Source organism: Doryrhamphus excisus, linkage group LG1, assembly GCF_037039965.1.
Source record: "Doryrhamphus excisus strain RoL-2023G ecotype Guam linkage group LG1, RoL_Dexc_Guam_v1.1, whole genome shotgun sequence".
NCBI lineage: Eukaryota > Metazoa > Chordata > Actinopteri > Syngnathiformes > Syngnathidae > Doryrhamphus > Doryrhamphus excisus.
This window is the reverse complement of record NC_136357.1, coordinates 23,439,891-23,461,772: the sequence shown is the minus strand read 5'-3', so window position 1 is coordinate 23,461,772 and position 21,882 is coordinate 23,439,891. Positions and strand designations below refer to the sequence as shown.

General features: G+C 46.5%; 1 protein-coding gene across 4 annotated transcripts in view; it reads left to right on the top strand.

The window, feature by feature from the left end:
• LOC131131914 (seizure protein 6 homolog) overlaps nt 1–21,882 on the top strand; it is a 102,486-nt gene that overhangs the window by 44,286 nt on the left and 36,318 nt on the right. For all 4 annotated transcript variants that reach the window (XM_058076955.2, XM_058076953.2, XM_058076951.2 and 1 more), the window contains 2 exons: nt 13,858–14,586; nt 14,865–14,986. In XM_058076955.2, the coding sequence (XP_057932938.2) occupies nt 13,858–14,586; nt 14,865–14,986 (851 nt within the window). The remainder of the gene's footprint in view (nt 1–13,857; nt 14,587–14,864; nt 14,987–21,882) is intronic.

Below are 21,882 nucleotides of genomic sequence, written 5' to 3'. Positions count from 1 at the left end.
GTCAGAGGGCAAACATATTCCATATGGGCAAATATGCCTTTATTAACTACAGATGAAAAGGCCAGAAGAAAACAAATCAGCGTAGGCGTGATTGAAGAGATTGAGTCTCTTTTCTTCAGCTCTGTGACAACAAAGGAATCCTGGTGGATTTGTTTCCCTTTCTTAACGTCCTTGGAACTCCAAAGGCAATTCCACGTGCTTTAAGTGGACCAGCGCGGCAGCCTGGCAAGTGGAAAATGAAAAATGGCAGATAAGACTTTGGATGGGCTTCGAAGAAGCAGAGAAATGAGAAAACTGCATGGAACGTGGGAGGTGTCTCTCGGTGATGATGACAGGATGCTTAGTCGGATGCTTAGTCGGATGCTTAGTCGGATGCTTAGTCGGATGCTTAGTCGGATGCTTAGTCGGATGCTTTGTCGGATGCTTTGTCGGATGCTTTGTCGGATGCTTTGTCGGATGCTTCGTCGGATGCTTCGTAGGTTGCTTAGTCGGATGTCGAGGATGTTGACATCCGACGTTGATGTCCTTGTGCTAATCTTAGCACCGTATTCACAACACCCTAATCCCCCCAGGTGACGTTTCTTTCTTTGGCCTCATATTCCAATATTAGGAAAAATTATTTTCATTTCAGTTTTTGTTTGAGATTTTTATATTTAATTAAGACTTTATTCCCACCCTATTTTGGCTTTTTTTCCCTTTATTTTGTTTTTTCCTCACAATAATGAGTCTATTCTGATAAAACTGCTTTGTTTAGAATATACCTGTCTTCATATTTGGACTTCACTCTTCACAAATATCCATTCATTCATTTTCTACCGCTTATCCTCACGAGGGTCGCGTGCGTGCTGGAGCCTATCCCAGCTGTTACAAATGTAGCCCTGATTTGTCAACTCTGCAGTATTTGCATTTTGCATCAAACCAGACGTATTAAATTGCCAGTAAGACCATAGACGGAGCGTTTTGCGTTGAGACGTCCTGCTGGTGCTCCAAGAAGCGAAGCCAAAGGGCCTGACGTCTCCATCCGTGCCGGCGCCACGAAGCCCACATATGCGGAGCCGCATGTAACACAGGCGAGAAGTGATAAAGGCTGACATTTGTGATAAATGCACTGACCATAAACTGTCAAATCAGAGCAGAGCCTGGCCGCCGGTTGCTCCTGGTTACGCTTTGCACTCTCTCGCTGGCCCGTGTAACTCCCCTTCAGCGTGGCCGCCATGTTGGATGCGCGCGGCCAGAGTCGGCCTTGACAGGAGCCGCAGTGAGTCACACGGGGGCCCGAGGCATCGGCAGCCATGTTAGTCATCTTTTCCACCACACCTATTTGACTGACCCGTTTGCGTCCTCACGTCCTCCGTCGCGGTCGCTGCGCTTTTAAAGAGAGAAAGGGCGTGGATGACGCGGGTCGGCCGCAATCTGCCGGCAGAGCGTCTTCATGTCTTATTCATGCGGCCAGTTTATCACCCGCTGACAACTTGTCACTCTCCCTTAGTCTTTTGTCCTTTTAAAAACACCCTGAATTATTCAAGCCTGCTTCATGCATGATACCGCCGCTGTCAGCCCGCATCAGCTGGAAAACAGATAAGAGGGAAGTTTTTGGGTCATGTTTGGGGAAGCAGCCGCAGGCTCCCTGATAAATGCTGATAAATGCTGATAAATGCTGATGAGCTTTTTTGGTTGTAATCATCGTAATGCCGTATGGATCACCTTCTATCAACTTGATCGGGATTTTACTTGACTTGACAGTTTACCTTATAATCATTGGCTGCCAACCTCAAGGTCAAACCATAATCCCTTGTTTAGTCCCGTGTGGTAAAAATCACATCTGGAATACAGGAAGTGAACAAATGTAATACAACAGATGGGGGCGGGTGTAGGATCTAATGAGCTTTGCTTTTGGAATTGTGGATCCAGTTATGTCAAGTAGTTCATTGTAACGTCAAGAAAATAAACCATTAGAATTAGCATTAGCATAGCACTTCATTGGTTCCAGACCCAGCCGTGATATTGGCCTTCCCTGACAGAGGGTTCAGTATTAATCAATGGAATATTTTGGTAGTCAGAGCTTAAACCGTTTCGGGCTTTCTAAATGCAGGTTTAAATTATAAGAGCCCAGTAGACCTGAAATAACACCCCTATAGGCACTTTTACACTCCTGTTATTCTTTGTTTACACATTGCTCAGGCTACAGGATCACTGCAGAGACATTACTGACAGCTAGCATAGCGTGGCATTGAGCTACCAGTTAGCCTCTCCGATTAACTTATTCTAAGCTAAATGTGTGATATCAGTATATGGAATAATGACTGAGTTATGTCAGCAGTAAACATATCGGGATACGGAGTAATGACTGAGTTATGTCAGCAGTAAATGTGATATCAGGATACGGAATAATGACTGAGTTATGTCAGCAGTAAACGTGTGATATCAGGATACGGAATAATGACTGACTCATGTCAGCAGTAAATGTGTGATATCAGGATAAGGATTAATGACTGAGTTATATCAGCAGTAAATGTCTGATATCAGGATGCGGAATAATGACTGAGTTATGTCAGCAGTAAATGTGTGATATCAGGATGCGGAATAATGACTGAGTTATGTCAGCAGTAAACGTGTGATATCAGGATACGGAATAATGACTGACTCATGTCAGCAGTAAATGTGTGATATCAGGATAAGGATTAATGACTGAGTTATATCAGCAGTAAATGTGTGATATCAGGATGTGGAATAATGACTGAGTTATGTCAGCAGTAAATGTGATATTGGGGTGTGGAATAATGATTGAGTATGAGTTATGTCATCAGACAGTAGAAATGGTGTTGTGTACATTTGTAGAAGACGCTGATGACCAACAGGAAGTGTACGCCACTGATGTAGATGACACAGCCATGTACGGACTGCAGTCAATCACCACATGCTGAATGCGTATGGGGTAGGCTCCAGCATACCCTGCCGCCCTAATGATGGCAAGCAGGATGGAACGGGCTGGATGCTAGATACTGCAGTAGTGTACTGCAGTACTCGCGTGTGTTGAGTATTTTCATCAGCAGGTTCCAACACGGATGTTTGTCCTCCAGAGCTGCAGCTGCAGTTTTAGGCGTGAGCTTGATGTACACAAGCCGCTCCGGAGGGACAAATATGTCAAATGACTTGTTTACACAAAAGGGCCAAGCTTACTAAAAAAAAATCGCTATCCTCGGCTTTGCTAGCGTGAGACTTTTAGTGTGGAGCTTAGTGATGCAGTTGAGGTGTTTGGGATTTAGCCCCCCTCTTTACAGTTTTTCAAAGATCATTTGTAATTCTGAGTGTTGTAAAATCTGTGCTGGATGTGTCCCCCCCCCCTCGCTCTCAGGGAGTGAGAATGCATCAATGAAAAGATGCAAATGAGTGCACGTTTGGCTGACTAGACATGGGGGGGGCACGCTGTCTTCAACACCAAACAATGCATGTACGCATCAGGGTACTGGGGGGGTCATCTATCACTGTCAATGGCCATGCCCCCAATAGGCAGCTTGTGTTTTGCTTTAAGCCGTTTATGTATCTCACCTATGTTTGCCCTCTGGCCCCCCACCCTGCCCCCCCCCCCCCCCCATTGTCTATGGATGCTATGGTCAATGGTCAGGTTTGATGTAACATACAGTACATAGTGTACACATCATACATAATACAGTCAGCGTCACGCTAGGGCGGGGGTGTCCAAAGTGCAGCGTGGGGGCCACGTGTGTCCTGCAACCTGTCTTTGTTTAGTTTGCTTTTGACCCACAAATAAAATTGAAGCCAGAAGCCAGAAATGTACTTTGTACTTCTCCAGACCGATCCGATGCCAGTAACTTCTTCTTTGGATGCAAAGAAGGAGCTCAGAAGGACCTCGGAGGTCTTTGGCCAAGCTTTGGCACTTGCTGGCTGATGATTTTTTTGGAGTGTTTTTCTGTTTCCCCTCATCTCGGAACGTTTGGTACAACTGGCACACAAAAAGTCTTCCTTGGGAAGGGAATGCTTGTTTCCATGTGAGCTCAAAGGAAGTTGGAGCGGGCGTTAACCTCACAGGAAGGAGATGGAAGGATGGCTTGATTTGCTCACCTCATGCTGCCTCATGGGGGCTTTTCCTGACCGGTTATGAGGCTATTTCTAATGATATGGAATTTGACCCTAAGATGTGGTCCATCCCTCGTGTCCACCCAGGAATAACCAATCAAAAACCCTGCAGAAAAGAATTTCTATGTTTGCTTTTTTGTTCCATGTTGAGCATTTAGATGTAAGCAACATAAACCAGAAACATTTCATCAAATTAGATTTCTACATTCATACTTTATTTCACACGGAGTTCGAAATGGTAAGATGCGGATCTATTCGGATGCCGAAAGAGTCGGGTCTTTTTAGGGAGTCGTCTGCCTAAAAAGGACAGCACAGAGCTGAAGAGGCCAATCCTCAGGAGGGAAGCATCCCTCTCTCTGATAAGACGGAAGCGGCATGTTTGATCCTTCACACGAACCAAGGAGCCGTGTGTCGTTTCCCAGTTTGTTGTCAAACGCTGCTGGCAGGAAGTTGAAGAACGCCATCGTGTGGCATTCAATTCCATCCTTGGAGCAACCCCTGATGTGCGGTGGTTGATTAGTGGCGGGGCGGACCAAGACTCTGTGGAACGGGTTGTTCTTTAGCTGTGAGTTTGTAGTGGGAACACACACGTGGCGGAGAGCTAGCGCAGCTGTGCAATAACCGTGCAATAACCGTGCAATAAAGCGGTGGCTGGATCAACACGTAGTAGTAATACCATAACGACTTCTTCATTTGTATTAGCTTCTTTCGGATGTTGTTATTGTCATAATGACAATGTTAATAATTATTGTTGTTTCTGGAATCATTTTGGCCTTTTTGGAACGAAACGGGTTGGCCAGGACAGAGAGGGGGTGATGGGTGTAGCCGCCACATTGGAAGCTCCAAGTGGGGGGGTGTCACTGTGTTTGAAAAGCCAAGATTGCAGCTAATTGCTGTTTGGAAGTCCAATGCGTGTGGATTTGAACATATGACAAAGCAGTAATCCATCTGAAACGGGAGGTCCTGGTTCACCCCGAGCTCTGGTCTTAATTGACGCCAGCATGGAGTCAATGAGGAGACAATGAAAAGATAAATGACAGTAATGGAAGGAAATGAAGCGTGAAAAGAGACATTTTCACACACGGCATTGGTAAATTGAATTAGAAGAAGGATCCTGCCGTGGCTTGCTTGGCTTTTGTTCAACAACTGTACTCTCATTGCTTCACTTGTGCCCGAAAGAAGTGAAAAGAAGAGAAGCTGTTTTTATGCAGGCTGAGCTTCACGTACCAGCCGCCCATTTTACACCTTGCAGCCGCTCTCATGCAAATAAGGCCGCCCCCCGCCCCAGTCTGTTTTTCTTCTGCTCCAGCTAAAGGTCAGGTCTTATGAGCTTCCATTAAGACCTAGTTTGTTTGGAGCGCGCCTGAAGGACAAAGCTCGCTCAAGCGGAACATCATAAATGACAACGGCAAGTTACGCTTCTGCTCAATGAAGTCAAAGGGCAAAAAGAGACAGACAGTCCGTCTTATGCTCTTCCTGTCACGGTCACCAGCCGAACCGACGTCATGGAACCGGATCGGCTTTTCCAGAACCAGATGGCATTTTAACAAAAGTTTGGCACAAAGTAGGATGAAAACATATCAAACATAGATATTGCTACCTACTCCTTTCAATTCTACAGGTCACGCACTTATGCACCCTGTGTGTATGCTAGCAGCCCCGCCTCCACCCACCGAGTCAACTTGGTTTATGCCGTTGTTCTATGGAAGGTGCTGAAAGCCATGCACAGAGTGAACTCTCTTCCTGCCAGATATCCATGCACATGGCAACATAAGGAGGCCGGCAAATCGATTTAGTTCACCTTCTCGTAGACGTTCTCATTCTCCCAACGCAAAGTTTGTCTGACTTGACAAGTTCCAGCATGTTGTTTCCTCCATGCATCTTCAGGCTTCCTAACCTCGACACTGGAAAACACAGATTGGAAGACAGGAATTTGAGCTAACTGGTTAGCTTGCCAGCTACCAGCCGCATAAGAATTGTGTTGTAAAGAAAGAATAATAGTGTAAAGGTGACTATAGGGGTGCTATTTCATGTCGACAGGGCTCTGCTGTAGAAAGCCATGAACAGGTTTTTATTTCATTCACTAACATTGAATCCTACATTGCAGAAATGCTTCATTGTGGTCGGGTCTGGAACCAACCAACAGTTATAAACGAGAGACGACTGCACTTCCTTTCTCTTGTTATGTCTGACAATTGGTAAAAGGAGTGTAAAGGTGACTATAGGGGTGCTATTTCATGTCTGGAGGGTTCTGATCATGTTCAAAATATAGTCATGAACGGGTTTACCTGGGAAAATATTTCATTTGTAAATAAGGAATCCTACTTCCTGGAAGTAATGAAAAGCGGATGGCGGCCATGCTAGAATGCACGAAGACCAGCGCGTCGTGCCACACGGAGCTTGGCGTTGCATCATAAATTGTGAAAGTTCTCCACATTCTGCAAATGACTTGTTTATTTTCTCAAAGAGTTTGTGCTCCCAGCCGCAGCTTACCTAATTGACTTTTCAACATTTTCCTCCCGACACTTTATTTATTTCCACTTCCGTGCACCTGTGACACTCACGAGCCAATTAAATGATCAATTCATTAAGTTGACTAATGGAATCATTTATCAGATTCAGCTCATTATGTCCCGCCGTCTTTCTTTATCGCTGCGCTCCCAAGCACCGCGGCAGGTTTTCATTTCCTGGTCTGCACCTCCACGCGATCCAGGAAGGCATGCATGCCGCCATCTCTGGAGGAAGCACGCGTCACCCCCGCGGAAGCTGTCCATTGATTTGCTTGTCTAGAGGCTGTGGGTAAAAATAAGGAAAAAAGCCCCTGGATATCAAGAAGATTGATGTCAATCAGCAGCCCGCCTCAAGTGTGGCTTGTCCCATCTTATTAACGCGCTCTCCACGCACCGAGTGTTCTCTGATGACTCCATTGATATGCAACTGAAGAGAGAAGCGTGTCTGTTGCCATCTTGAGGAGGAGTCCCCTGTGATTGCTCACTCGGCTGGCAAAGACGGCTGCAGCGATTGTCGTGGATACCGGGAATATCAGCACAAAGTCAAATCTTCTTCAGAGTGGATTTAGGGAAGCCATTCATGCACGTCGCTGCGGACATTGAATGCATCACAACTGGACTGGTCGGGTGGTCTTGGACGACGTTTGGCCTCCCATCACGACAAGGTGGGACGCAGCGGTCCGACCAGAGAGGACTGCTCTAGACTGAGTGCTTGGTGCAAAATCCAATCTATTTGTCCTCTAGAGGACAACTCCTAAGGACACAATGTAGCATGCTAATAGGCTGCTAACAAGGACGCCTGGGCTAAATGCGTCAGGAACACAGTAGGACTCAGTCCGTGTATTAATAACATGCATCATCTTGCATCGGGAATGGAAAAGGAGGCAACATTTTGGCCTAAATTAGGACGTATGCTAACCGGGGCCTACACTAACTGAGGTTCCACTGAACATTCTTCCCTCGTTTATGGCCGTTCGTTAGTTCCAGACCTGACCAGCATAATTGAATTTCTGCCAAGTAGGATTATATTAATACACAGAATATTTTGGTAGTAAGAGCATAGAAAACCTGATTAGGAAAACCTTTCTCAACACATTATTAGAGTCCTGTAGACATGAAATAACAACCCTACGGTCACATTGACACCACTATTATTCTTTCTTGACATCACATTGTGCAGGCTACAGGATCACTGATTGGACGTAACAGATGGCCAACACTAGCATAGCAAGCTACTGAGCTAATGACAGAGCTGAGTTTGCTTAGTGTTTCAAAAGGGTGGGGAAGGAGGACAAAACCTTACCACTTCCACACGGAATTGGAAGAAAACCTGTTTTGCACTCAATCTCAGCCACGGCCCCACAGTATGTCCGTCTCAGCCACGGATTGAGGGTCTCAGCTATGGCTTGAGGATCTCAACCACGTTTTGAGGGTCTCAGCCACATTCTTCAGGGTCTGAGCTATGGCTTGAGGATCTCAACCACGTTCTTGAGGGTCTCAGCCACGTTCTTGAGGGTCTGAGCCACGTTCTTGAGGGTCTGAGCTATGGCTTGAGGATCTCAACCACGTTCTTGAGGGTCTCAACCACGTTCTTCAGGGTCCCAGCCACGGATTGAGGGTCTCAGCCATGGATTGAGGGTCTCAGCCACTTTCTTGAGGGTCTCAGCCACGTTGTTGAGGGTCTCAGCCACGTTGTTGAGGGTCTCAGCCACATTCTTGAGGGTCTGAGCTATGGCTTGAGGATCTCAACCATGTTTTGAGGGTCTCAGCCACGTTCTTGAGGGTCTGAGCCACGTTCTTGAGGGTTTCAACCACATTCTTGAGGGTCTCAACCACGTTCTTGAGGATCTCAGCGACGGATTGAGGGTCTCAGCCATGGATTGAGGGTCTCAGCCACGTTCTTGAGGGTCTCAGCCACGTTCTTGAGGGTTTCAGCCACATTCTTGAGGGTCTGAGCTATGGCTTGAGGGTACTGTACTGTACGGTCATGCCTCGTTCCATCATTGATGTCCAGTGACCACAGTGCTACATAGAACCTGTGCATATTTTGGAGTAATAATGGGCCACCAAACAGCCATCATTTACCCATGAAGTATTTTTGCCAGCGCGAGGGAAGACTGTCGCTAAACCAGAGCGGCCTTTTCGGCGTGTGCGTGTGTTTCAGCACGTTAACCTCCACCAAGCGTGATTCCCATTGTGTCATGTGTTGCTGACATTCCACTTCTCCTCCATTAGTTCCTGATTTGTACGTCTCCAAGCCGAGCCAAGGTATTTTTCCAAAAGCTCTGGCTAGGATTTGAACACCGCTGGGCCACAACTGTGCCATCAATGTCTTATGAAACCTGAATACTTCCTGCTCTTAAAGTCTTTTCTTCCCTGTGAGAGCCTTTAAGAGACCAAATGAATTCTAAATGCAAAGCTCTGTTTCAGGAGCTAAATTTCCCCGAGGACGGTAAATTGCATCTTATTGTATTTGTGCCAGCACTCTGAATAGGAAGAGTAACCGGTAAGATAAGAGTAATCTCATTCTGTCACGGCAGTGGCCACCTTTAATTTATGAATAGGCTCTAATTAACCAGGCCGGCTGTCATGTGACTTGATGCAGTTACACACATAACCTCTTAAGTGTTTCAGCCCGGGGATCTACTTTTAGCCCGAGAAGCGCTACTGCAGTAAATGAGTGCACAAGCGGGAGTTCACATCATCCTCAATATTGTCTGCGCCGGCGCTTTAACGCGTCACATTCTGGACCAAGAGCGCTTCAAAACATAAAAACATGTATTCTGCATCCAACATCTCTCTGGGCTTTTTAGTCATTGATCAGTTGGTTAAAGATGATGGCGCCATGCCCACCGTGTGAAGCCGACAGAGCCCATGAAGATCACCTTGTTCTGACACTTGACGGCGAGAGCGGTGCATTACAGAACATCTCCACTTGATTGGAGTCCTTCAAGCGCAATGAATTGCAATTGGCAGGCAGTAGAGTGAGATGTTCCAACCGTGGATTGAACCGGGTGACTGAGGGCCCCTTCTGTGCTTTTGGCTCCGGAATCAGACTCAGTAATCTTTGCCAAAATCACAGTTAAGAAAATTGCTGCTGCATTTAAACAAAGCCAAATTTGTTGTGTTAGATGAACTCCCTGTGACGAGCTACCAGACTCGCACGCAAGATTCCAAAAATCCAAAGCCTTTATCCCGATCCAAGGACCAGTACAGAGGTCTCTTTGCTAGCGAGAGGACGCTAACTTTCCACCGTTATGTGGCTACATGTCGTACCGTCTCATACAGGTCTGTCCAAACCCTGCTGGGGCCACATCGGGAAAGACCAAAGATGCAATTTTACCTTTTTGATCTTTTGCAAAGCGATGCTAAGACATGAAATGTATTTCCAGAAAAACATCTTAGCCGACAATAAACCTTGCCTCCTATTCTTATACTGCCTAAGTCTTTCCAAGAGTACATTTGGAATACAGGAAGTAAACAAATGAACCCATAGGCTGAAAGTCAAGTAATCAGTGACATCAGTGGCTTCTGTTTTTCGGTTAAAAACCCCATCCTAGGATTGATCCAAAGCTGCCTGACACAGAAAGACAGGGACACGCCCATCCTGGTGGCCCTCGGGTTATGGACTGTTATTTCAGGATCTGTCCGTTAGGAAAGAAGCTTGGGAGGCTCGGGAGAACATTGCGGTTGAACAGTAATCACCACAGTGAGGTCTCCAACCTGTAGACATTGATTCCGTATTGATCTTTGCATGAGAAACTCCAGTTTAGCCCGGTTCCTCTCTCCCACTCGATACTCTGACTGCCGGGCGCCAGTTGGATGGTCCAAAGCCGACTGATAGCAGCGTGGGATACTTGCGGTACTAGATGTTATATACTTTTGCAGTTCCATGAGGTGATTTGGTACTTCAATCATTCAAGCAGGCTTCACTGTTTGATGTGCCTCCTTAGAATCAGTCCATCAAATGATGTTTCATGCCAAACAGCAAGGGCGCTGGCACGTGTCCATTTGGTCATTTGGAGGCCATCTTTTGCTCTTTTGTTGTTTTGTTCTTATAACTTGGTTTGTGTGACTCCATCCGGTGTGTTGTGTCCTGTGTGCGTAACTTCTAGCAATAAGAATCTAGAAATCTACTCAGCAACTCAGGATCCAAGCACCAATCATCAGGTTGGGAGGAGACCACGCCATGACCTGAGGAATGCTACCTTGCACAGCCGACAGCAACAACACAATGTTAAATGTCTAGTGTTAAATGTCAGTTTCAACCAGTAGGTGGCGATGTTGAAATTGACCATTCATTTTCACTGTCACAGAATATGCTGAATTATGGAAACCATGGGGGGGGTTGTAAAAGTCCGGAGAGATAGACGACATGTCCTGAATGATCTGAACATTGTAATGTCGGGATGGTTGAAATGGCTTGAGAAATGTAGGAGTAGTTAGTGGACAAAAGACAACAGAATCTGAAATGTTGGAATGTAAAAATGGACAATAATTGTCCGCCCATCCAACCATCCATCCGTCCATCCCTCTTTCCATCCATCCATCCGTCCATCCGTCTATCTTTTTCCATCCATCCGTCCGTCCGTCCCTCCATCCATCCCTACGTCCATCCATCCATCCCTCTGTCCGTCCATCCCTCCCTTCGTCCATCCATCCATCCCTCCGTCCATCCATCTGCCCAGCCCTCCATCCGTCCATCCATCCATCCATCCATCCATCCCTCCGTCCGTCCGTCCGTCCCTCTGTCCATCTATCCATCCATCCCTCTGTCCATCCATCTGCCCATCCTTCCATCCGCCCATCCGCCCATCCCTCCATCCACCCATCCATCCGTCCCTCCATCCATCCCTTCGTCCGTCCCTCCATCCATCCCTCTGTCCATCCTTTCGTCCATCCCTTCGTCCATCCCTCTGTCCATCTATCCATCCATCCCTCTGTCCATCCCTTCGTCCATCTATCTGTCCATCCCTTCGTCCATCTATCTGTCCATCCCTTCGTCCATCTATCTGTCCATCCCTTCGTCCATCTATCCATCCATCCCTTCGTCCATCTATCCATCCATCCCTCCGTCCCTTCATCCATCTATGCATCTATCCCTCCGTCCCTTCATCCATCCATCCCGCCATCCATTCATCCGTCCCTCCATCCATCCGTCCATAAATCCCTCCATCCATCCATCCATCCGTCCAACCATCCATTTTCTATATTGCTTATCTCAGCCTATCCCAGGTGTGTTTGGGCGAGGGGTCGGACACACCGTGGACCGGGAGAATGATTGTTGAAATGTAAAAACATTTTGACCCATGAAGGATTCGAAACAGCAACCATCGGGAAACGAGCCATGCCAACCTGTCACTGTTTTGTTTTTTTTATTAGGCACGGTCAAAAATTTCCTTAAACTATTAAAAAATAATAATATTGTTTCAGGTTTAAATTAGCAGTAATTTTTCAAGAATAAAGTCAAAATAGTATGGGAAAAAAGTTGCAATCTAACAACAAAGCTGTAAATGTACTTTAGTGGCATAAAGTTGAACTAATAAAGGAAAAGGACATCATTTGTCATCTTATGCAAAACATACAAAACATTGAATACAGTAGAAATAAAGTTAGAACACACAAAGTTCAAGTTCAAGTCTTCATGATCGATAAAGGCACCGAGGGAAAGCTAATCTGGAGGATTATATGCTCGACCCCGTCTGAGCGTCTGAGGCATCTTTGCTGGGGTTGGTCCATCACCATTCATCAGACAATTCCCGACAAATTGGATAAAAAAACTAAAGAGCCTTGTGCACCCGGCAGTTAATTATGTGGCGTGAGCTGCCACTTAACTGGGAGCGATTCCACTGTACGCAGATTTCTGCTGTCAATTTAACACATGTAGGTCAAATGTGCAACAATAATCCTGTCAGGCCTGCGTTGTTTACTTTCCCGCCTGTGAAATGACTGCCTTTATTTACTTTAATGAAGCAATAATTGCTTGCATCGCTCAGCTGTTGTTGACGGTTTTGTGACTTAAGTATAACCGTCTTTGATGAAACGGAAACATCGTCATCATTGCCATCGCTTCTGCTCACCTCGGTGTTCCATCCATTATCACATCGCCACCGTGATGCTACTCCATCAGAACAACCGCCTACCGTCCATACATGGAAGACTCCCAATGTCCATGTTAGCTAGCATCATGTCATAGCTCGCGCTCGGACAGCCGGGGTCACTAACTAACAATGTCGGTAACTCCGGCACACGCTATACTCCCGACCCACCCCCACATGAACCCACATCTGGGGGGATAATGGTCTCTTATAAAGTGGGAGGGAATTTGGGGGTGGGTTTACACAAATGGGTTTGAGGTCCAGACATCTTCAGCACCTGGAGCAACATTGGTTGGATGACTGGCATCAAGCAGCCCAAAGGCATTTTTCACCCCACGAAGAAGAATGGCGCAACCCCTCGTTCCTCGGGTGCCTACAATGAATGGGCGTGGATGGGGAGCGCACCCGCAGCGCAAAAAGAGGCTATATGTCTTCTTAGGGACTTTTTCTGTGCTCAAACTTGCGATTGTTTGTCTCACTCTTCTGTTTGCATTTTGAAAAGAACCTACTTAGAGCCTCCCCCAGGACCAACAGTGCAAAGTATACATTCTTGAGTTTTTTTTTTATGTCTGTGGAGGGTGTCTGCTGAGAGGCTGTGGCACCGTGAAGCTAGGAGAAGAAGTTTTGGAGCAAACATACCCACACAGGTCTGAACTCAGGTCACAGGAAGTGAGTAGTCTCAAGCTCAGTAGGAACAGTCCACCCGGATTGTGGCCGGGGGGTGCAGACTTGGGTTGGAGGAACTTTGCTGTATTTGAACTTGAGTGGAATATGCTCGCTGTAGCTGTACCGATTATTGTTCCTCATTCTTCTTCTTTGCTGTGAGACCACTAGGCGGCGTCGCCGAGCCTCTGCAGCCCGCTGACCATGTCAGGTTTGGCTTTGGGGTCCAGATGGATGGGTGGGGGATGGAAGGGGCGTTTGTGGGGCAGGTGGGCCACTGAAGTCCTCCACCTCTTCCCCAGTCTGTCAGTGTCGTGACAGCAGCTCCACTATTTGATATCAACACAAAAACATCACAACCCGGCAGAGTTTGCATCTGTGGAACGGGTGGATTAAGGGTTTCCCAGCATGCTTTGCTATAATAGTGTATAGTTATCTTACCGCTGCTGTTGTTTGTCGAATCTGAATGGTTCCTTTTTTCATTTCAGGTCCAAAGGAGACCGATGGGATTAGGAGGACTTTGGGTGTAAACAAGGGTCACATGACACAGCCCTGGACAGAAGACACAGAAGGTGAAGTCCCCCGGGTCACCACCGCGTCCCCCATCAACAGCCCGGACCACCGTCCTGTGCGTCAGGGCTTGGGGCTTCACGAGCACCTTCTCCTGAGGGACTTTCAGGGAGACCAGCGCTTTTTCAGGAGCGATGGCTCTGTGGCGGCGCATCCCACCATGCCAGGCTCTGCCCCCAATGCGGTGCGCCCGGTGACTCACGGCGTCCCCCACGAGGACGCTCCGGCCTTCTCAGACGTCGCCTCCACGGCCACCGCGGCCGCCACATCACCGCTTACCACCTTCTCCTCAACAACACCCCGGCCTCTCATGCCTCTTCTGCAGGCGTCCTCTGGGGACGAGACCAGAGGAGGAGATCAGCCAATGCCAACCACTCACTCCCTGACCACGCAAGTGACCCCAAATAATGACCCCAAATTAACCTTACAGACAGATCAACCCCCACCTTGGAGTGCTGTTTCTGGTCCTGCAGCCTCCACAGTGAGGAAGGAGAAAAGCCAGGCAAGGGAAGCACCTCCAAGGGACACAGCCAAGACCCATCAGCCCCTCCCAAACCTCCCGTCATCATCATCCCGCACAGAGGGGGGCGCCACCATGTCAACTTCTGTCATCACGACCACGACGATAACCACCATGCAAGCATCTGGTGAGCATGTTTCTAATTCTTAGACTACGAATTCCTTCCGTAGGTTTGGGCGTTCAAACGCCAGCAGACAGTTTTAATGAACTGCCATTCCAGAGGAAGGGGGCAGGTTTCAGCGCCCCCTTGTGTTCATTGACCATGCCCACAGCTATTGGTCTCCCCAGCAGAAATAACAGAGTTGCTCATGTGTCCAAGACAGCCGTAGCTGTCAGGTGGGCTGTCAGGAAGATCAGCGGACTGACGGAAAAGGGAATCACACCTCTTTTCGCTGTCTCCCACAGAGCCCTGCAGCCTAAATTTCACTGACCCCGAGGGCAACGTCCACATCCTGCAGCAGCCTGACACCGCAACGGACTGCAGCTACTTGATCACCGTCTACCTGGGCTACGGCATCGAGGTTCAGGTCAGCACTCTGGACTCTCTTGTTGTTTTGGGGGGCATCTGGAAGGGCGCCGCACCTTCAATTACGTCCACATTGGCATTGTGAAAACGTAATTTGTGGCTGTTTAGTACGAAGCGGCACCTTGGTGCTTCTCTGAAAGATCAGAATCAAACCTTCTGCACTTTTCAAACGCCACAGCGCTGGCGGTCCGGGTGGCGCTGAGGTGGTTTGTGCTCTCGATGGGGCTTTGGTGCCTTTGGTACGACGTGCCTCCTTTTAAAGTCAATGTTTGTTTACGAGTTAGCGCAGGGGAAGTTACAACAGGCAGCAGGAAGAGAGGAGCGTTTGATTTGCTCACCCGCACAGTACGGACAATCTGAGCTATTTCTAATGTTATGGGATATATGACATCAAATGTTGCTACAGTTTCTCCAACTAATGATTTCTACAGCAATTTTTGCCATGTCTGGCTTTGAATTTCACTCCATGGTTTTTAGAAAGGAGATTTTTATAAATCTGTTTTGTGGTTGAATATTTCAGCAAATTGCATGAAGCATTAAAAGTAGCGGAATGATGCAATCACAAGCCATTCACACCATCATTGAAAGAAGATATGTCGCTTTGTACACCGGTCACTAGGTGTCAGTAATGTTGCTGTAATGTTGGCCGAGACACACAAGCACATTCCTGCACGTTTACGTGATCTCACAACAGGCATAGGAATCGTAAGCTAAAACTCTCAACCCCCGACCTCTTCTTGACCCCCCCCCGCCCCCCCACTCAGCCCACCTACCATCAGAACATGATATTTCCTCTTATTATGTCTACAATGTTGGGTACTAGGAGTGTAAAGGGAAATATAGGGGTGTTACTTCATGTGTAGAGGGCTCTAGCCATGTTAAGAGCTTGTATTCATAAGGTCTAGAAGATGTTTATATACTTTAACTACAAACAGATTCCATTCATAAATTAGGACTCCGACTTCACGTAATTGACGAGGAACCAATGAAGCACCTTCAATGAGGGATGAGTGTATTTATGTTGCTTACAAAGGGCTCGTTAAAACAACCAATTACAGGCCACCTTTGTATTGGCAAATACTGACACTGCACCGACAGCAGTGTTTTGTGTAGCACAACACAATGTGAGCGCCACGCCTCCATCGGACTCCAGGTAGCAGAGACAAGCAGAGAGAAATCAATGTAATTATGATCTAGACGTCACATTGTGGCTGCAAGCGACCCCTTTTATTTAGGCTAATGTGATTTTTCCAATAGCGTCCATATCGTGTAAACTACACTCGCTCTGAGTGTGCTTAATAGCCGATGATGTTTGTTATAGCAAAGACTGGGAATGAAATAATGGCACACGGGTTAATCCAGTAAAGAGCTGTGACATATCAGCTTTTAGAAGGCTGTGTGGGTTGATTGGTGACGGACAGGCAGCAAATTGCTTGGGTGTGGGGGCGGATGGGGACAGTCTCAGGTTGAATGTTTGCACGGCAAGTCTTTTTATGAAAGGTTATAAAAATTAACTGTGTGTGTTGCCTGGCATTTGCCGATCCTCAAACAGCTAATTTCCCACTGGAGACTCGAAACTATGGGAGCTTTGTCTGCCTGCCTCTGGAGGACTAAGATAAGTCTTGACTGAGTAGACTCTTTCTGAAGAGTCTATTTTTCCAAGAACCACAGGCACTCTTACCTGCACGTATCCGCACGCACGCACGCACGCACACACACACACACACAAAGACTTGACAACATTTGATCTTTTTGCTGTGAACCACCACCGATTCTTCAGTGCATTTGACAAAATATTCATTGGCGACTTTGAAGTCAGCAAAGCAAGGAGGGGAGCTTCCATCCACCATACCGATGAGCTGATTACGATGGCTGAGCTTTACGGACCAAGTGAAGCCACGCTGTCTTTTATTCTTTTCTTCAGACTTCCTGAAGTCAAGCGTGTGTCACACCTTCTTGTCAGGAGTCGTCACTTTCTGCCCGGAGGCCGTGTGAGTCTCATGGTAGACTTCTGGAGTGCTCAGATTCCAAATGTCGTCATTTTATCTCTGGAGCTTTCACCCAAACTGGTGACTATATTTTTTGACTATATATGCGTTGAATTCAATCGACTGTGATGCTAGCTGTTCTCAGAGCCTTGTTTTACATTGGCTGTGCGTCGAGGGCCGAGCTCATTGAGGAGACGTGAGGAGAGGCAAAGGTTGAGACAACATCTCTGAACAGTAGGATAGAACCAAATCCCATCAGTACCACCAAGCACTTGAAAGATGTATTGTCTTTCAGGTCAAGCACTGGAAGGAAGGGCTGCACAAAAACTATAGGGCCAATATGAGGGAATTATGACATCATACCCATAACATGAAATTTTTTTTTAAAAATGCTCCAATGAGGCTAGATTACCTGTGCTGTGCGGGTCAGCGAATCACAAGCGCCTTTTTTCTCCTGCCGTAACATGGAATCAAACACTCACATCAAGAGGAAGGATGTTGTGCCAAAAGCTCAGAGATGAGCATAAAATCCATAATTAAAAATGTCATCCACGTGAAATGCTAGAAAAGTATAAAAGGTTTGCCAGAGACTTCTGTGGCGTCACAATGGATGCTCGGAGCGTGTGCCCGAATACAGTGCATCTTGCTGGGCCCCAGCAGGTGGCGCCTCCCCCTCTATACTCAGCTTCTTTTGCTAGTAGTCATTTGGATTAATCCTAATTTCCTCCAGTCCTTGTTACCTCCAGGTGAGAAGGACAACACATGATAAGGTAGATCTAAGAGTTATCGGTACCATATCGGTCCTGAAAAAGATCTAATGTAGATCTACACAGAAGACTACAGTTCAGTGTAACCGCCCTAAAAAAACTATAAAACACAAGACATTGACATCACTTCCTGAAACAACCACCAACGCGACCCCAATGTCCTGGCAAAACTGGACATTTGGTCACCCTGGTGTAGGCCTGTGTGGCGTGATGCACGATGCCTGGTGAAACTCCCAAGTTGTGTTTGACTTTGGAAGCATGCCTTTGCCCTGAAATTTGGCCAAACTCTGAATTTCTGTTTGACTTTGAAGGTTTCATTCCATAATTCATAAGGCGGACATCTTGCTACTGTCCAATCTTATTTCTTAAAGGATCTGACACACACACACACACACACACACTCCAAACGGATCTATTAGGCACCTCAATTTAAATGCTCTTTCCTCCCATTTGGAGAGTTCCATTTTTCATCATGTTGTGCAAAGTCATTTTGGTGATACTAATCTGGCTTTAATCACGGTATCCAATAAGGAGACAGCCGTGCCATGAACTATCGCTGCAGTGAGTAAATTGATTGCTTCCACTTTCCTGATGAGTTTATTTGCCATTTCGCTCAACCGTCTCTGGAGGACTCAGACTTCACTCTGCTCATTTCTTGTGGCCGGATTATGTCGCAGACATACCGACATGCTCATCTAACGGGAAGCTGCCACCAGAAACCAAACATCATTCCGACGTTTATTCCTACTGTGGGGAACTTTGCTACGCTTGAGTGTATGGAAAACAGAGACCAAGGCCAGACAGAAGATCATCCGCCACGTCGCACGTGTGTTGCGTAACTCCACATGTGCGAATATGTGAGACTCCGAACCAGCAACCTGGACTGTTGGACTGTAGAGGATCCTGTAGGATCTCGGAGAGGCCCCCGCTCCTCCCAAAGTCTGAAAGATGCTCGGCTGATTGGCATCACGTGACTGTCCCTGATCAACGGGTCTTGACCGACCCCGAGGTTGCATGTGCTTTGTCCCACTGCTGGCCAAACTGTCGCTGGAAGTGCTTCCCATCCGACTCCGTTCTCGCAGGGCGGCCGAGCTGTTATGATGGTCGTCTCCGCTCAACTGCTTGTTCATCACCACACCATCATCTCCTAGCGTGGGAAGACGGAACGCTGAACGCACATCAGATGAAGAACCAGGATGCCTGTTGGCAGCGGCCTGCTGTCATGAAGGACAGTCGTCATTCGCAAGACGGAAGGAGGGAATTTGGCAAACAAGGAAATGTGAAGGGCATATGTCCTGCATTAGTCTTGCAGAGTTTTATAAAAAGGTAGCCACTGCCAATAACCCAGTTACAGGCTCTCCAATAGGATGTTGATTTTTCCCCGCCTGTGCTGTGGGAAGCACTCGCTGGGGATCGTGAGCACACCATGTATCAAGACAATTTTCTGTCGGCGGCCGGATTTCTCTTCCCACAGCTCACAGTACTTAATGCATTTCCCCATCTGCTGTTGCCACCGCGTCACCATTCACTGGCAGGAAATAGACAACATGCATTGCTCATTAGTCAAGTCGGCCATATCACATCGGGCGGGGGTACCGATCCAAGTCAACCAGTCCATTTTTGGTAGTGATGTGCAATACCAATGATTTTTTTTCCGACACAATACCGAGTCAAATTCAGGCTCATATCGATATTTTGTGCAGATGGATTATCGTCTCTTGCTGCATCGCAGGTTTCCTCCAGAAATGAATGCATGAATAAAAGATGGTTTCTTAAGTTTACAAGAGATCAATTTCAGGCCAACTGGTTAGCTTGCTAGCTTGCGGCTATCTCCAGTCCCTGCAGCGTAAGAGTTGCAATGTGTTGTAAGCTGAGAATAATAGGATCCAATATATAAAAAAATACTTTATTGATCTCCAAATAAAATTCACATTTCCAGCAGCCCTGCAAAATGTCATAAGGAATCTTTAGCACAAAATCCAATGAAACAACCCGTGAGAGAAATTAGCATGAGAATAAATAAACAAATAAATAAACATTTGTAAAAATACTATGTCATAATAGTCTTCTCGTGTTTGTATGCCCCCCACCCCCATGTTGAAAAGCCGCATTCCGTGGGGAAGAACGATTTGCTCAGTCTTTCAGTGGAGCAGGGCAGTGATAGTCATCGGCCACTGAAACTGCTCTTATGTGGCGAGATGATGCTGCTGGTCCATGACGGACCTCCCCCGTGTCTGATGCTCTGCCGCAGACGTCAGGCTGTCCAGCGTTACTTACGCTAACCCAATCAGTAAAATAATGAGTTACCACCGTTTAACGCTTTCTTTTTGCCAGCCTGAGTCAATACATTACACATACCTCATTTTAATTTTAATTCCTTATATTTCCTCCTCATGTGCTAAGAAATAGTGACTTGTATTGCTATACTTGTATCGCTAATGTGCATTGAGCATATTCAGGTATTTGGAAAAGTCATTCAGTAGGATGTTAGCATTATTGCACTCATCCTACTAGAATTTTTGCACTCATATACTACCATTTACTAATTTACTAATAATAATTAACTAATAATTAATTAACAATTAACTAATACTCATTTACTAATCCTGACTGACAGAATGTAGAAATATGACTATGGAATAAGTGGTTATGACTGCAAATGTGGAAGATGTGTGGGCCTGTGGCACATCTTGGGGGTACACCCTTATTAATTAGCATACGAATGTCGCTGAAGAGGAACACTGGAATAAAATAGTGGTTCAGGCTTAACGTTTAACTGCTTAGCGAACCTGCACATGACAGTCTGGGTCTCCGTCTCAAGGACTCAGTGAACATATTGTCCTCCGATGTGTCTTTCACTGAATCCTGCTCTCTTACTGGAGGAGGGCCTGGGAGAGTTTCATACGTCTAAGGGGTTAGGAGCCCAGACAGGGGCAATTTCTCCCACCGCCACAAAGCGTGATTGGAGGAGCGTTTCCATTTTGTGACAGGCTTAAGGCGGCAACATTGGAGCGAGGATAGATTTTGGCTCAATATTGTGGATCTCATTTCTTCTGCTCTATCCTTTCCTACGCTTTGCCTGGCTTCCATTTCCATACTAATGTCAGGGTTTTTATTTGTCCGGTGGTTTCAATGCCTCAGTCAGCATCCCTTAGTGGAAGGCCATCAAGTCTTTTTCAGCGTTTCAATTAAATTGAATTCCTGATCACCAACACCACTTTGCAAACTGCAGGAATATACATCTTGCACCGTTGTATCTTAAGGAGGGCTGCACGGCGGTCGAGTGGTTAGCGCGCAGACCTCACAGCTAGGAGACCCGAGTTCAATCCCACCCTCGGCCATCTCTGTGTGGAGTTTGCATGTTCTCCCCGTGCATGCGTGGTTTTCTCCGGGTACTCCAGTTTCCTCCCACATTTCAAAAACATGATGCTAGTTTAATTGGCGACTAATTGGTGTCCATGGGTATGAATGTGAGTGTGAATGGTTGTTTGTCTATATGTGCCCTGGGATTGGCTGGCGACCAGTCCAGGGTGTACCCCGCCTCTCACCCGAAGACAGCTGAAGACAGCTGAAGACCCGAAGACTAGCACCCCCCGCGACCCTTGTGAGGACAAGCGGTAGAAAATGAATGAATGAATAAATAAACAAAATGCAAAAAGAATCGTGGGTGGGGGCGGGCAGCTAACGATGACCAGAGCAGAGGTTGCAGCTGTTTGGGTTTGGAACTCGCCCTGATGGACTGGGACAAGATCTGAGGTGGTCCACCTCTGGGCGGCAGAGTCAAGACTGTCCGGATGTGGTGACATCTATGATCTCTATATCTACAATGTGGCATATGCTGCCACTTCACATCCATGGCAGCCTGCTCATCCCGGAAGACTCTTCCCAAGGTTTCTTTTTACCCCAAATTGGTTTTGAGTTTTTAGTGAATTTAGTGAATTCCAATTGTACATTTTCAGGGTAAAATTGTGTATAATTGCTTATATAACTATATATTGCTTCTATATATATGTATATATATGTATATATGTATATATGTATATATATGTATATATGTGTATATATGTATATATGTATATATATGTATATATGTATATATGTGTATATATGTATATATGTATATATATGTATATATGTATATA